The 16433-nt window shown below is 37.4% G+C and overlaps 1 protein-coding gene across 2 annotated transcripts; it reads right to left on the reverse strand.

The window, feature by feature from the left end:
- Positions 1–653: 653 nt before the first annotated feature.
- On the reverse strand, positions 654–16009 carry LOC132130542 (RAS guanyl-releasing protein 2-like). Of its 2 annotated transcripts, XM_059542273.1 has the most exons (17): positions 15581–16009; positions 15172–15309; positions 14602–14704; positions 14297–14353; positions 10925–11056; positions 9496–9637; positions 9214–9387; positions 8502–8618; positions 7914–8195; positions 7462–7542; positions 7078–7185; positions 3433–3548; positions 3177–3318; positions 2074–2110; positions 1828–1989; positions 1087–1146; positions 654–958 (listed from the first exon to the last, which is right to left on the reverse strand). In XM_059542273.1, exons 2-16 carry the CDS (start codon positions 15239–15241, stop codon positions 1091–1093), a joined length of 1779 nt encoding a protein of 592 aa, XP_059398256.1. In that variant the 5' UTR covers positions 15242–15309; positions 15581–16009; the 3' UTR covers positions 654–958; positions 1087–1090. The 2 variants fall into 2 exon arrangements, with proteins under 2 accessions (XP_059398256.1, XP_059398255.1); XM_059542272.1 differs by having other exon boundaries at positions 654–1146; positions 15581–16007.
- Positions 16010–16433: the final 424 nt, after the last annotated feature.

Below are 16433 nucleotides of genomic sequence, written 5' to 3' on the forward strand. Positions count from 1 at the left end.
CTGCACTCCTGTGTTCAGCACACAGCTGTTTGTCTAGACAGGAAATATGTCAATAAGACTGTTTCCTCTGCAACATCCATCAGAGTTTGTCACATACAGTAATAATAATCCTCTCTGCCTCTAAAAATAATGACAAGCAGGCAGCAGAATATATCCATTTGATTAAATGTTCTATTTATTATACAGCATCAGAAAAACAAATGATTCATCTGCATAATAGAGAGAACACAAACATAAAAACAGAAAGCAAATGAGGCAGCACAAGAACTTCTCAAATAGCTTTCTCAGTTTAGGACAACAGCGCCTTCTGTTGGTGAGACATTGAAGCCTGTGATTAGAGATGGACAAGGCACAATAGTGTCTGCAACATGTCATTCATTTGACCTTCTCTTCTATTCATAATTCATATGAGAATTAAAAAGATCAATGAAATCATGCAGTTACAGGACTCCTAATTAAAATATCATTGTAATTTCTAACAAAAATTGCACCATTGCACATTGATCATGGTCATAAATTATACAATGTAAAAATTGTATTTATTTTTTACTTCTTGATCATGTATGCATAGGTGACAGATTACACATTGTAATGGGTTGTTTTAGTCCCATTTCATCCATCATTTAATTCTACTTCTACTGAGAGGATAAATTTACCTAAATCAGAACTTTAAGGAAAAACTAAAATAGTAAAAATATATATGACCTCTTCAAATATTTGTTGCAACTTAACTGGTGCTTTTTTCTTATTTGTTTGAAATCCATGTGCTATTTTCAGACCAAAAACCCATGAGAGATTAAAGTATAGGAGAGTTCAAGAGAATGGATCACCTTGGACAACAAACGCATGAACACACACACACACACACACACACACACACACACACACACTTCTCTGGAGAACAGTGCAGCTCTGTCACTGCTGCTGCGTTTGCTTATGGATTTGCTCCAGGATGTTCCTATGGAAATAGAGAGGAGAGGAACGTATCTAATGCCAGGTGATGGATTTCTGTTCATGAGAAGGACTTAATGGAGAGGCTCTCAACCACGAGGTGAATGTGTTGGCAATATACATCTACTTTCGAACCCAATCAAAGGTGGACATCCAAAACCTCATCCTGTTCCTCCTGAGAGCCGTCTGTGATGACTGTGGAGGTAAAGACATAATGAAAGGCTGGGAAAGAGTCACTCAAGTTATTATCATTGTTTACTCTTCAAAAGATAAATAGTACTAGACAGGATAGGGATTCTACTGCAGTAGCTTAGGTACAAAGTGGTCCAAAGACCACTAGTAAAAATAGTTAACATTTCTTGTTCTAATTCTAAAAACTTTTTTTCAATAACAATTACATTCCACTTGACAAAGCATATTTTTACAATATTTTATTATTATTATTTTATTTGTAAGGCCACGACAATGCATGTACATTTACAGTTAAATATTGTTGATTATTCTAATTAATTATTGTATTTATTAAATATCTTGAGTATTTTTTTGTGGAATATTACCTATAAGTGCAATATAGCTGTCTTTTGCATAATTAGCATTTTCTAATAAAATAATAAAGAAATAATAAAATTCATAACATGTATTTATTATAAACTGATATATATATAAATTGAACAAAATTAATTTAATTTTAAGCAAAATAAAGGGGTCATTGGACAAATATTTTAAATTATTAAAATGTTCATTTTATTTAAATTGAAATACAATTTTGAATTCCATATTTCTGTGTTGGACCCCACAAGTGTAGGTGTTGGCTTATATAGCTAGTGTATGGTGTGTGTGTTTTGTGTTCAAGTACAGTTGTGTATGTGCATTTACCCGGGGACTCTGCTATTGACTCTGTCCTGGAGGGCGGCGGAAAGCTGAAAGAGCGTGTTGCCTTAAAGGAAACGTCATTGTGACAACTGATGCTCTGTGCCCGCCTGCGGCACTCGATAGCCAATCGACTGCAGCAGTCTTTATGACAGCTCACCCCACACACTGAAAAAACACATAGGAGGGTCACAATGCCGCTTTTACACAAGAAAAAGATAAGAGTGAAGCATTCAACATTTGGTTTCATACCTTTGCATTTGTATCGCTGTTTGTAAAATCCCCATATCTGTAAGAATTAGCATACAATAAATAAACCACAATGACAGAATATATAAGAAATGGATTTTGGGTGCTTTAGTTTAGCTCATTATTTGAGATATCATTTGAATTGGAACTATATGACTCTTATTGATAATTGGATGTACGGAAGGTTTAATACATTTACATTACTGTTTGAAAGTTTGGGGTGGATTTTAAACACACACACACATACACACACACAAAATCCAAAATACAGTAATATTTTTGAATATATATTTTTTATTACATGTTTATACAAGGATTCCTTGATGCATATAATTTTTAATCTTCTGTAACATTAGAAATGTCTTTGCTGTCACTGTTTTGATCAAGTTAATGCATCCTTTAAGTATTAAAGTATTAAAATATTAAATAAAAAAGCATTAAATAATAATAATAAAAAAAACTCAAACTTTCAAATTTATGTAGTGCATTTAATTTAGTTTTTGAAGTTATTTCTTTATTTCTTGTTTAATTGCATAAATGTCATATCTATATTTCATGTGAGCAAGCATAATATTCAACATTTTACTAAAATACTGCTTATTTCTTTAAGTAGTGAAAAGCATAAAAAAGGGAAAAAAACATAGCCTAAGTGTAATTTAATTTCATGGGAAGAGCTTGTCAAGTTCAACCAAAACTCTGAAGAAAATAGAAAACAGGTTCTGTGCTGTGGTGGGCCTTGATGGGAAATTCGAAAATAGGAAGTGGTAACTATCTCCACCCAACTACCAACTGTGAACATAAAAACATCTTTCCCACAGACACATCCTTGAACTAAACCCTGCTGCACTCGCCTCGAAAACAGCACAGGCACCATAAACATCTAACAGCGGAGACAAATATGAACGAGTGCAAGCCATAAATACGATCTGGCTTACGAGTGGTAATAAAATAGGCATTATGTGCATCTGTGCTTTTTGAAATAAATACAGATCTGGATGTCTGTTTCTCATGACGCAGAAAAGATCTTATTTCATCTCATGTGTGGGCTTCCATCTCGTTGGAGATGAAGATAAAGAGTTTGAGGCCCAAATAAATCATGCACTCACCAAATGAGAGCAGTGCCGACAAAATGAAGGCTTGACGCTGCTCGCCTCTGTAAACGTGTGAACAAAACCCATCTTACAGTTCTGTAAGGAGCTCGCCTTTGTGAAGTACTCAATCATCTCCTCCCGGCTAATTTTACAATCCCTGGGAGTGAAAATGAGAAAGAGGAAGATGGGAATTTTACTGTACCGTAGACTTTGACAAATGAGGGAAAAGAATTAGTCCAGTTACACTGGACAGATGTCTTGATGAACCCACTGGTTTTGGTCCAGTTCATCAAACTTGCCAAGGTAAGGGAAATTTTTTCTGATGATCTCAAACTCTCCTTGGGAAATGTAGCCATCACCATCGGTGTCAAAATTTCGGAAGACTGACTGAAAGTAAGACATCCTCCAATTAGTTCTCTTTAACCACGGGTTAACTTATTACAAGCCTCTCTGGAATACTTGTCAAACTTCTGCAATCTCACATTGTTGATTATTATTTGTTCAGCTCAATGGCACGATTGTGAAAATGATATTTATTTTAAATCAGCCAGTGCATAAACAAGAAGTTATAGGGTAACTTACTTTTTGACACATATTGGGATTTTTTTTTTCAGTAATTAATATATTTGCAAACAAAAAGCAGAATAAAGTGGTTTCATGTGTCCAAGTCATGTTCCTTTTTTGTTTTTGAAGAAATTGGTTGAATGAATGATTAAATGACCAGCTCTTAAAGAAGGTTACTTGTTTAAATTTTATATGAATCAGTTTTTGAATGAATTAGTTGAATGAATAATTCAATGACTCAGTTGATTTGGTCAAAAACACTGCTTAATTTTTTTTAAAAATAAATCAATTGAGTGAATGATTCAATGTCTCACTTTTTTTTTCATAAATCAGTGTTTTTGAACAAACAGGTTGAGTGAAAGATTTAATGACTCACTCGTTAGGACACTCACTTGTTTCATTCCAGATTCATTTAGTTTTTTCAAACAAATCATTTGACTGAATGATTCAATGACTCCATTGATTTGTTAAGAAACACTGCTTCATTTTTTCTTTTAAATGAACACATCTATTGAGTGAATGATTCAATGTCTCACTCATAAAGTCAGTCACTTGTTTTTTTAATAAATCAGTGTTTTTGAACAAATAAGTTAAGTCAAAGATTTAATGACTCACTCATAAGGTCAGTCACTTGTTTCCTGATTTAATTAGTTTTTTCAAATGAATCAGTTGATTGAATGATTAAATGTCTCCGCCAATTGTTTAACTACTGAATGAATAAGAGTGTTCGAAAGCATCAACTGAGTTAATGATTCATTAAAGGAGTCATGACCCACAATTTGCACTTTTCCACGAGAATCAATGTATGTTAGATTGCCTAACGATTATACACTGGCCGGGAAGCCGATATTTAAAAGTGTTACCTTTGTTTACGTGCACGCGCACTCAAATACGAGATTTTGATTTCTTCCCCGTCTTGACGTCAAGACGGGGCAGGATATACCATATATGGACACCGCAGCAGGAAGCTCGCCCTTCCCCTCTCCCCCTTCCCTTCCACTGGTTTATTGTTACGTGTTTGTGATAAACATTGTACGCCGAAATCCTTCACAAATTTGGGGCAATATCAGGCGAAGATGGCATCGAAGCTCGGGAAAAACGCCATTCCAACAAAATTGCCTGCAATTGAAACGGTAAGACTGTGTTTTTATTGCTCTACTGTGTGTAACAAACAGCATCTAACTGCTAATGCGCTATTGTATGCTGCTATTGAGTCTGTCACTAGACAAATAAACGAAAGACTCGTGGTGAAGTAATTATTTATGTTCCCTGTAAACTGACTGCAAAAACTGACTTTTGACTGCATTATAATGATTTCTTAATTCAGAATATGATCAAGATTGCGTAGGTTGATGTGTTCGGGGAATTTGCCAGTTAATAGTAACATTTAAAGCCCCTTAAGTGAACGAAATGACTCGAAAAAAGATTTGTTCATTTTGATGAACGAGCTTGAACAAGAGAGTCTGGCGTTGCCAGATTGGGTGTTTTTTCCGCTACATATTAAGGCCGGTTTACGGTGGGTTTTAGGTGGGTTTTCGCCTGGAAGGCTTTATAGAAATCTGGCATCCTACTGAACAAAGTTAAACCCAAGCGTGCCGCACAAGCCCTGAAAAGTGAAGCCAAAACGTCTCGATCTCCCCCTGGTGAGTGGTCCTAGTATAGGTCATAAACCCCGCCTCCCCATGTTATTCAATGGGACGCGAGACCAACTAAATTAAATTACCCTTCAAATATCTTTTTTCCGAAGCTGTTTTTTGTCATTTACTGTAGTTTGTATCACGCTAATGTAAATTCAAGTGTTCGTTTTTAAAATAAGTTGTTTTTTAGATTATTTAATGCTCTAAAAACTGTGGTGTGACGTCGTGATTGACAGCTGTGATTGACAGCTCTCAGAGTCGAGGAGGCACTGAAGCGTCAACAGGCTTTTTTCATGATCTTCGGAGGACTGAGGAGATTGTATTTACCTTATTTTAATGAGATTGGAGTGGAACGGAGCAGACAGAGTTCACAGGAGCAGGACTCCACTTCCAAAACAGTGCAGATTACGGTATGTGCATTCTGCGAGGGAGAGTGAGGGCGGGGCACAGGGGCGGGGCCGTTGATTTCGTGGCTTTAAGGCTTTACTTCCTGCTTGCTACTGCGCATAGCTACTGCGCAGAACTGGTCCCTAGATCGCTATCTGCGCAGGCGCAAGTCCAAGATGTCAGCGCCATATCGGGACACTGGCGGCTTCAGTTTTGACCAATGGAAGAGAGCGAAGGCGAGTCGTCCATCTTTTTTTACAGTCTATGAGTTAAACTGAGAGAGAGCGTGGCGTTCACAGACACCAGAATGAAAGACTTCACAGTAACGTTCATCAGGCAGTAATGTGGTACGTTCAGTTCATGTTCGCCCAAAATATGAACGAGTTCATGAACTATCGTTCAATGAATGCGTTCAGGCACAACACTGGCAGGAGTATTAGCTTCGAGGTATGGGGAATGGCTGCTAACGTACTTAGCAAAAAACAAATGACTGAGATCATCATGAATACGGTTATTGTTTATTTGTTGCCTAACGCTTATATATGAGGCGCTGTCTAGTTTGTGTGTGTGTGCTGTGCTCGTCTTATATTTGTGTGTGTGCGCTGTGCTCGTGTCTCATATGAGTAACGTTATGTGCGTGAGTTCATATACATGTATGTGTGACCACTTAGTATATATGCAAGCGTGTTTCATATGTGTGCATGAATGAAGTTTGATTTAAGCCCTAAACAGCGCCTCATACTTATACACTGGCCGGGAAGCCGGTCGCGTTCATTCACAACTTGCGCCATGATGTCAGTTTGTAATGATATGCTAAAGCGTTACCTGCGTTGTCAACCCCCCCCTTCCTGCAACCAATCAACGCGCCCCTCATTTGCATTATTATAATGACCGTCCACGACAGCCAAAATATCGCATCAGATCTCGCGAGACAATAATGCCTACAGAAATAAGGGTCTGAGGAGCTCTGTGTTTATTTTTTTTCCACTTTTCTTTTTTAGAAGGGCCTGAAAGACTATAATACAGCAGTAGGTATCCAAGGTAATACGAGGGTATGACTCCTTTAACTAAAGAAAGTAATTTGTTGCCACCTACTGGCGTAACAAATGAAACCAACAGAAAGAGTCACTGAAAACACAAACTGGCAGTCTGTCTGGAACATGCAAACTGTATATCTGACTGTTGACAGGCAACAACTCATTGCTGTATTTATTATAATAATGACCAGCTTACTTAATTTTACTTTTTGCAACAAATAGTTTATTTGAAAACCAAATAATTATTCAGAAAAAATGATAAATTAATTGAAAGTAGTGCGGGTCACATACCTCCACCATTTTTTCAATGTGCTTGTTGATGATGGCTGGATCCGCTTTAGGTTTGACTGAAGATGCCCACTGTTCTATTAGAGGAGACTGTGACTTTGAGCTGGAAGTCTAAAAGGCCAGAAATCAATGGCGTATACACTTAGCAAGTGAAAATAAGGCACCAGCAGATATGGATAAATGACTGCTGTCCATTCGTTGAACAGAATAATTACAGAGTAGTGGTTCAGGCTCCCAGCTGCAAGTCTACATAAGTGGATTATGCAGGCAACATGGGAAAATTAATCTGTCAAATTGTGTCATGAGTGGTTGTAATTGGTGGTTTCTACCTCATCGTGGCCACTGATTTGCTATCTGAGCAGTTGATATGTTGGTGGGGTGACTCACTGGTAGTTTAATACTGCGAGGCTCCCTCTGTAGAGACAGCTGATATATCTCGTCCTCTGAGTGGTACTGGTCCAAAGACACCTGGACAGGAACAGAATAAATGTAAATCATGAACAATAATTGAAAATGAACATGGATTTGATAAATCCAACCTCCATGTCACTCATTTTACTATTAATTACATGGAAATGTAAAGGAATATTTTTTTAAAAATTATAAATTATTTAAATTGTATTTATTTTCTTATAAGATTATACAAATAATTGTATATATTTAAATGAAATAAAATAAGTAATTTAAAAAAAATTCTAATGTTTTTTTGTTTTTTTTGTTTTGTTTTAAAAATTCATCAAAGAATCCTGACCATAAAAAAAAAAAACAACAACAATCAGCATATTAGAATGATCTCTGAAGAATCACAGCAAACTTGTTCCTTAGTTTAATAGACTCACTATAAGCAGATTCAGCAGGTCTGAATTGGCTTCTATACTGGGTGGAGTGCTTTGAATGAGCGCCAGCTCTTCCAGGATGGCGTACAATTGATGGGTCTTGGTTAGGTTGACCCTAGTCTTCTCTGGGTCAAGCCAATCAGGCAGGGCCACATGAACGGCAATCAGGTCCTTCAAATGCACCCCAAGGATGGGGAAGCGGAATCCCGAACATTCTGAGAAACGCTGACGATAGCGACTGTAGTTCCCAGAGGAGGTGACCAGCTCCACCAATACATCAAACTCCTGATTAAATGCAGAGAACATTGATTAGGATCAAGCCCGGTGCAGCCGAAATATGAGGAAAGGGGATTTTAACAGTACATGGGTAAAAGATATTTCTGCTCATGTTTGGTTGCCTGATAACATAGCACTTGGCTTGAGTATTGATATTTCTGTGCAGTGAGTATGAAAATGGCTCTCAATCCACCTACTGAAAAGTGGACTTTAAGAATCTTATCTCTCATAGCCAGAGTTGGAGTGTTACAGCTGTTTGTTTTTCTTGCCAGTATTGGAGGTGTGTTTACAAGGCAGCACTCTGGCAGTCCTCACCTTGCGTGTCTCGCTGCCAATGAGCGCCTGCGTATCCTTGAGTCTAGCAATGGAACTATTGCTGAGCCCACCCACTACAGCCATCAGTGTGTTGAAGTTCTGCAGCTGCAGTAGCCTCTGCACACACACACACACACACACACACAGTACGAAACTATAAGACCAGACCTTAAAGTAACCTTACATCTCTTTTTATTAATTAATACATTATTTTTTTGTTATCAGAAAAATCACATCATAATTTAATTGAAAATTGAGATGAAAAGTTGCAAGAACATCTGACTTTTTCTATAAATTTTAAATATGTGTATATATTTTTAATATATTTTATATATATTGTTTTATATATGTTATAGTTTAATATGTATAAAATGTACAAATGCCTTTGGCTTTAATGAAAGCATTATCAAAGAACATCTAAATATTAAACCTCTCTCTCTCTGTCTCTCTGTCTCTCTCTCTCTCTCTCTCTCTCTCTCTCTCCCTCTCTCTCTTTCTCTCTCTCTCTCTCTTTATATATATATATATATATATATATATATATATATATATATATATATATATATATATGAATATATATATTAATTTCGAAATCCTAATACATTCTCTTTTTTCAGGTTAAGTTAGATTCTGAATCCCCAGATCTTCAATGTGGTCTGAGAATTTTGGAACCTGCTGTAAACAGATTAGCGAGCGAGCGAGTTGGATTAACCTGGGCCACTTTGATGAATTCACTGATGACAGTGGCTCTCTGCTTAGCTGTAGGCTTACTGAGAACCATGATCTGGATCCACTGGGAAACACTGTTAAACAGAGTAATGAAACGCTCCAGAATGGGATTATCCACCGTGCAGCCGTGCATCACGAAACTGTGGTAGTCCTGGAACTGAGGGGGAACAGATTTTTCATTTGCCGTATAAACTCAGACTTGAGATCATGCTAATACGAGCACAAAGACACGACTAATACTGCATCTATAAATTCCGAGATTTACCAGAATTTTGCAAAACGATTTGTACTCCATATAAGTTAGGTGTTCAGCCAGGGTGGAAGCGTCCAGGTGGTCAAAAAGAAGAGAGGTCTTGCGTTTCTTCTGGACAGTTTCATCCAGCTGACGTCGCCACTCATATGATGGACTATAGGCAAAACAAACAAAGACATTGTATTTCTGTCCCTTGTCCAATATACCTAAATATCATATTGATTTGTACTGATTTTTAAACAAAAAGATTCAATTTAACTTTAATAAAACAGAAAATCAATATATATATATATATATATATACACAGTTGTGGCCAAAGTTATATGCCCCCTTGGTAAATATGATCAAAGAAGGCTGTGAAAATTCATCCACATTGTTAATCCTTTTGATCTTATATTTAAAATAATTCACAAAAATGTATCTTTTCATTGGATAATAAGAATTTAAAATGGGGGGAAATATCATTATGAAATAAAGGTTTTTTTCAAATACTCGTTGGACACAGTTATTGGCACCCCTAGAAATTCTTATGAGTAAAATATCTCTGAAGTATATTGCCATTCATATTCACAATTTTGAGCACTCCAGCGTGATTATAAACATGAAATTATACAGCCATGGCTTCCTGTTTCACAGAAATATAAAGAGGATGGAAAACAAAGCCCAAATTCCCTTAATCATCCATCAAAATGAGAAAAACCAAAGAACATATTTCTGATGGGCAGCAAAAGATAATTGAGCTTCACAAATTAGTGAAGTGGCTTTAAGAAAAGAGCTAGAGCAGTGAAAATTCCCATTTCCACCATCAGGGCAATAATTAAGAATTTCCAATTAACATAAAATGTTATGAAACTGCCTGGAAGAGGACGTGTGTCTATATCACCCTAATGAACTGTGAGAAGGAGAGTTTGAGTGGCTGAAGACTCTCCAAGGATCACAGCTGGAGAACTGCAGAAAATAGTTGAGTCTCGGGTTCAGAAATCTAAAAAAAAAGTGGGGCTATATTTTTGCTGGAGGTCCTGGACATCTTGTTTAGATACATGGCATCTTTGATTAAGATCAAAAGGATTAACAATGCAGATTAATTTTCACAGCCTTCTTTGATCATATTTACCAAGGGGGCTGATATTTTTGGCCACGACTGTATATATATATATATATATATATATATATATATAATATATAATGTTGAATATAATGTATGTGTAATATATACCAGGTGTGCACACTCATGTATAAAATATGAAACCACAAATACAAAGAGTACTTTATACCAAGTTCTTGTAATTTGGTTTTAACTAGACTTTTCCATAATCTTTGACATTCTTATTTTTCATTGACCTTAGAACTTCTAGCTGTTTGAGTGTCTCAGACATGCAGCTTGTTTGTGACATTCAGTGCACTATCCCTCCACAGAGAGTGCTGTGCCCCTGTGACTCACATGCTGTCTATGTCGATGAGCAGACTGCGCCTCACATCTCCATTCTGCTCCAGTCGCTCTTTCAGACGGCGGATCTGCTCAGCCAGTGCGGGGTTCAGGTCAAACTCAGCTGGGAACTTAGATATCCAGTACCTGACAGAGAAAGAGAGATGAAAGACAGAGTGAGTTATGACACAGAGTAGCTGTGCATGAAATAGGTCTAGGCAAGACATCAGAAGACAAGCATTTTTGGTGAATATGTCACGGGTTGACTCAGTATTTTGTTTGTTTTTGATCAGAGACATTTGGGCCTTATTTTGTGCAGTGTCATGTGTGATGGTGTTTACTGTGTGCATTAATATATTGGCACTCTGAATTGTAGTGGTCATTTACTGTGCATTTGCATCAAATTTGTAGTGGGTTTCTATTTCTTAATCTGCCCTGCTTGACTCTTTAAAGACACCTATTAATGGACAAACCTGGCAACCCCGCTTCCTGTTTTATTATTCTGCCCATATTTGGACTGTGCTTCCTCCCTGCTAATGTGACTTAATTAATTCATTAGAACTTGTCACCATGCTCCACCTTTTTGCCCATATTTGGACGACACTTCCTGTGATTTGAGTAACTTTATTATTGCCTCTGCATTGCTGCTGATAATGGCAATTAGTGACTAATTCTCTAACAGCTGGCCATGCCTAGTTTGAAGGAGATAAAAACTGACTCTTTGGAACAGAGAGGGGTCTTGCCTGGTGGCTGCTGTTCTGCTGACATTTTGTGTTCTATGCACTTCCCTGCTCTGTACACGAAGCCCAAGTTCCCAGGCATCTCTGTTTGACCACCGGTATACTGCAGCTGGATTTTCTCAACGCTCTAATGTTGCCTAAAGGGCCGTAAATATATTTTATTACCACACATTGTGAATGTGTGTCCATTTTCTGTGGTGTTGGTGTTCATTGTGGTCGTTTGCTTTTAGCCTCAGCAATACCTGTCTTATGGTTCCAGTGGTTGGCTTTGTCCTGAAGACTGTGGCTATCTTCGAACCTCCCTCAACGCTCCCTAATCCTCGAACCTCCCTCAACGCTCTCTAATGCTGCCTGAAGGGCCGTAATTATATTTTATCGTACTACAGTCTAAGTGTGACCCGCTATCTGTGATGTTGGTGGTCATTCGTGGTGCTCTCTTCTAGCCTCTGGATTATCCACCTTGGATCCCTGGGCCCGGTGTTGCTGTGAAGACTACCTTGGTTACACCGGAATCTCCCTCAGCGTTTGCGGTTTGCCGCCGAGAGTACCGTAACGTTTCCCTGTGGGTCGGACGACTGCCGTGACCTTCTGGATGTGTCCGCTTGACTTTTTGGAGGGAGGACCGCTGGAGCGAACTGTCGTGAAGCCACCGAACCTTAGCCTCTTTCCAAACGGCTTCAGAGACATCATTTTAGTGAACTCTTCCCCCTACGTAACACTATTTCTAGTTAGTGCTTGCGGTCCCAATAAAGACTTTGTTGTATCCGCACATTGACTGTCTGTTTTGTTTCTGTGGCTGGGACTTGATTTATTTTATGTAACGTTGGTCACTAGGTGACAAATAGTCTTGCCTCAACTGTTTTATGTGAATTCACAATACACCTCTGTGATACAATCCAGCTGCCTTATGACAAAGAACATCCATATCTTTACAAGAGATATGCACTGCATGGCCAGATAGTATGTGGACACCACAGCCAGGGATGATTTTGAGCGTGAAATGGGTCTGCATAAATGCATACATTTCAAAACTATTAGCATTAGAGTTCTCCTTAAGGGGGCTTTCATACACACTTTTTGCTGTTTTTTTTTGTTAATATGCACTACATGTACTGTACAACTTTGAACACTAGGCTTACATATCAAGTCTCTTGCAGCATCTCACTTTGACACTGCAATTGAAAAATGTGCCAATGAAGTCTTAACACCTTTTTTTTCAGCATGTTTTATTCTTTCTATGCCCTGCATTTTCAATTTTTAAATGCAAAATCAAGTTCTGCTCAAATGGCCCCCAAGGAAATGTGGAAGCTGTTAGCATCACACAGAACACATTTGGTGTTTTAAAAACAAGAAGTGGGACAGTGCAGTGGAAAAAACCACAAAGGTCTTGAGACAGTTTATTCTGAACTTATTTTAACTTATGCAGCATGTTTTAAATCACAGAGTCACAAGCAAGCTGTGAATGTCAGTATCACTGATTGGGTGAACACATGAAGTGTGTTTAAATAATGGTTTGACTTTTTGGACCGTTAAACGGCCTTTTCCTTCTGCTTAACATGTTGTATGTTACTGTTCCGTCACATATTTTCTCTTAAATACTTGAACTAATTACAGCACACAGTCAGTGCAACGACATAAAGCACTGTTGTGCTACGGGCGTCCCGAGTTCGAGTCCCAGCTCACAGACCTTTCCCGATCCCGTCCCCTCTCTATATCCCACTTCGCTTCCTGTCTACAATGCTGTCCTATCCTAATTACTAATCCTAAATTACAGCACGTCAATAGAATATTCAAATAGAAACAGTTAGAAACTAAGGACTGCACTAGTTCATTGGCTGGTCCAGCCTGAAATTAAAGCTTTTTTAACAAAGCAGAACATTAATGAGAACGTTCATGTTAGATGTTGTTTCTGATTTGAAATATTTTATTAAAAGGGAAAGTTCACTAATGTTGGCAACAAAACAGTTGACAGTAGCTAAAACAAAAAACTAAAAAACACTATGGACGTCAATGACTACTGCCATCATTTGCTTACCAACATTCTTCCAAATAATTTCTTTAAATAGTTTCATCAAAAGAAAGAAACTCATACAGGTTTGGAACGACATGAGCATATTAAGTAGATTATGACAGAATTAACATTTTTGGGTGAGCTATCCCTTTAAATGTGAGTGTGGCAGACAGTTTTTAAGATTTCCAGATTTCCCTATTCAGGTAGACAGGACTTGGTCTTGGATGCCCAAAATAGACTTTGTTCTAATCTAAAACCTCACTGGTTTACACTGATTTTTTTTTTAAACACAGGGTTAAAAGCAGTGCTAACTCCACTGTGAAAGATATGTATGTAGGCCTATGTAAGATATTTATGTATGTAAAAATATGATAACACCAGGTTAACAGTCACATGCAAATCCCATTTTAAAGCGTTCAGAGAGCTATTGTGATAATAGAAAAGTTATGTGCCACTCTATTAAAAAGTTTGTATATTATAATTTACGGCTGTGTACTGTGCTTGATTTCATGTACACAGTATTAAGTTTATGTGAAATGGTCAAACCTTGGGTGTCTTCATGCTTTTAACCTTACAGTATATGTATAGATATAAAAAATAAATAAAAAAAGGTGTACAAATGGTTTTTTAACCTACTTGACAAGGTGACAGATTTGAGACTGGCGATTTGCAGAACAGTCCTGTTCCTGCGATCTGTAATACTGTCAAGGTAGCTCAATTGTATTACTATTATCGACAGTTAGGAGAGTGATGGAAACAGCTCTCTCTATAAATGACAAACCCCACCCAAGTGCTCAATCTCTAGCATAAAAGGTGACCTGTCACCTCCGAAACTAAATGTACAAGGACTTGTATTTCTTTTCTGGCATTTGACATTAATTCTAGTTGAAATACCGAGTTCTGAGAAAGTATAATGTGACATGTCTGCTGAAGGAGGATACTTGTGCAGAAGTTTCTTAGCTAGGTCACTGGATGACAGGTACCAGGGATGCATGGTGAGAAACAATCGCACGAGCGACGCCTCCTTCAGAAAGCCTTCATTGTCTGTGAGGAAGACAGCAAACCATACAGACATTTGCGCATTAATTAACATGAATCCATTAGCCTATTATTTTCATTTAATATACTAATATAATATTACCAGCTTGTAATTTATTATATATATATATATATATACATTTTAAAATGGCTTTGCAATGAAAGCATCATAACATATTATGTAAAACAAATTTATGTTTTACTAAACACATATTATTATAAGCCATGCAGGCCTATAATACAACACTCAATTTTATAGTAACAAGGGGTCCCTGTTCCATTTCTCTGTCCACCAGGGGGTCGAATTGGCTTGAAAACGATTGAACACCCCTGAGCACGAGAAATTAACATGAGAAATACTGGAGAGCTTCAAAGAATATTGAAAAATAGTAACATAAACAAGCCAGTTTTGTTCCGACTGGCTGAACAGAGTGTTTACACAAGAGGAAGAAGAAGCAAATATGACCACTGACCAAAGGCTTTGATGCAGGCTTCCACCAGCTCATCCACACTGGCTGGCTGATCCGATGAAACGCTCTCCATCCCTTTCTACTTCACTGTTCTCCCCCTCCTTCCCCCCCTTAATTTTCCACTCTCTCTTTGATCCCCCTCTTTTTCAGACAACGCCATGTGCAGCAAAGGAAACAGAATCAATAAAGCAGAGAATGGTTTAGATGTGAGAGGTGCCACTGATTTTTCATTTCCATCAAAAGCAGACAAATCCTGGTCAAACATGGATAATACGGTGGACAAGACTCATCCAGAGAAAAACAAGGTGCATAAAATAAAAAAACAATAACAAAACAAAGATCCATAGGAACTGTTCTCAATCGAGAGTAGAAGAAAAATAAGCCTTAGAAAAACATTTTCAAAGGAACTCACCCGTTGAATCTGGCATCAATGGACAAACAGTGATCACTGAAGGTCTTTGAGAACAGAATGAACGCTAATGAACGCAGGGCTTCAGTATATGGACTGAAAACCACAGAGGGCCTCGCTGGGGTCCACTCCGAGTACAGCTGCCTGTAGACTCAGCTTCCTGTCAGTTAAGAAACTTACAGCTGTTGCATTTCCTGTTCATAATGTTTCGAGATGTTTTTGTCTTTTCACATTCACAACAAAAAAGGGGTGGAGGACACGGGGTGAGGGAAAAATGTTAAAAACAATGTTTGGCTCCTGTAACTCCTGAAACATGTCTAAAAATATGTAAAGACAAACATTATCTTAGTTGAGAACCAAAACTGCATTAGATATTAAGACATGTTTTCAGAGAACATTTCTTGATTCATTTTTTCTTACCCCATTGGCCCTTATATTTAATGTTTTATGCTTAAAACAAGAAATAATATATATTACCAATAAATACACACACATAACCAAGAAATGTAGAAATATATTATCTTGAAACAAATCATTATAGCTTATTATGATTTATTTTCACAAGTAAATGTAACTTTATTTATAAATAATAAACAAGATGCTATCTTGTTCGATATATCTAATAGAAAACAATTTAAGAATGAATTAAAATAAAAAAATTTAATGAAATATTGCCTAATTTATGATAACTGTGTATGTGACTTTTTTTCATATGGTAAATCAGAGCATCCACAATGCACACTGCTGAGAGTGTGATCAGTGTGAAACTGAACAGTTGTGTTGGCTCCCCTCAGCGGCCATCTAGTGTCACATTTTAATCTCTCAATCTGGCTATTATTGAAAATAATCGTAAAAA

This window comes from Carassius carassius, chromosome 47, assembly GCF_963082965.1.
Source record: "Carassius carassius chromosome 47, fCarCar2.1, whole genome shotgun sequence".
In the NCBI taxonomy this organism is placed as follows: Eukaryota; Metazoa; Chordata; class Actinopteri; order Cypriniformes; family Cyprinidae; genus Carassius; species Carassius carassius.

Coding starts and splice junctions, on each gene's coding strand:
- LOC132130542 (XM_059542273.1), bottom strand. CDS start 15,241: ATGGAGAGCGTTTCATCGGATCAGCCAGCCAGTGTGGATGAGCTGGTG. Junction 9,638..10,924: donor CTCATCGACATAGACAGCAT/GTGAGTCACAGG, acceptor TTTTGCCTATAG/TCCATCATATGAGTGGCGAC. Junction 8,619..9,213: donor AATTCATCAAAGTGGCCCAG/GTTAATCCAACT, acceptor GTGTGTGTGCAG/AGGCTACTGCAGCTGCAGAA.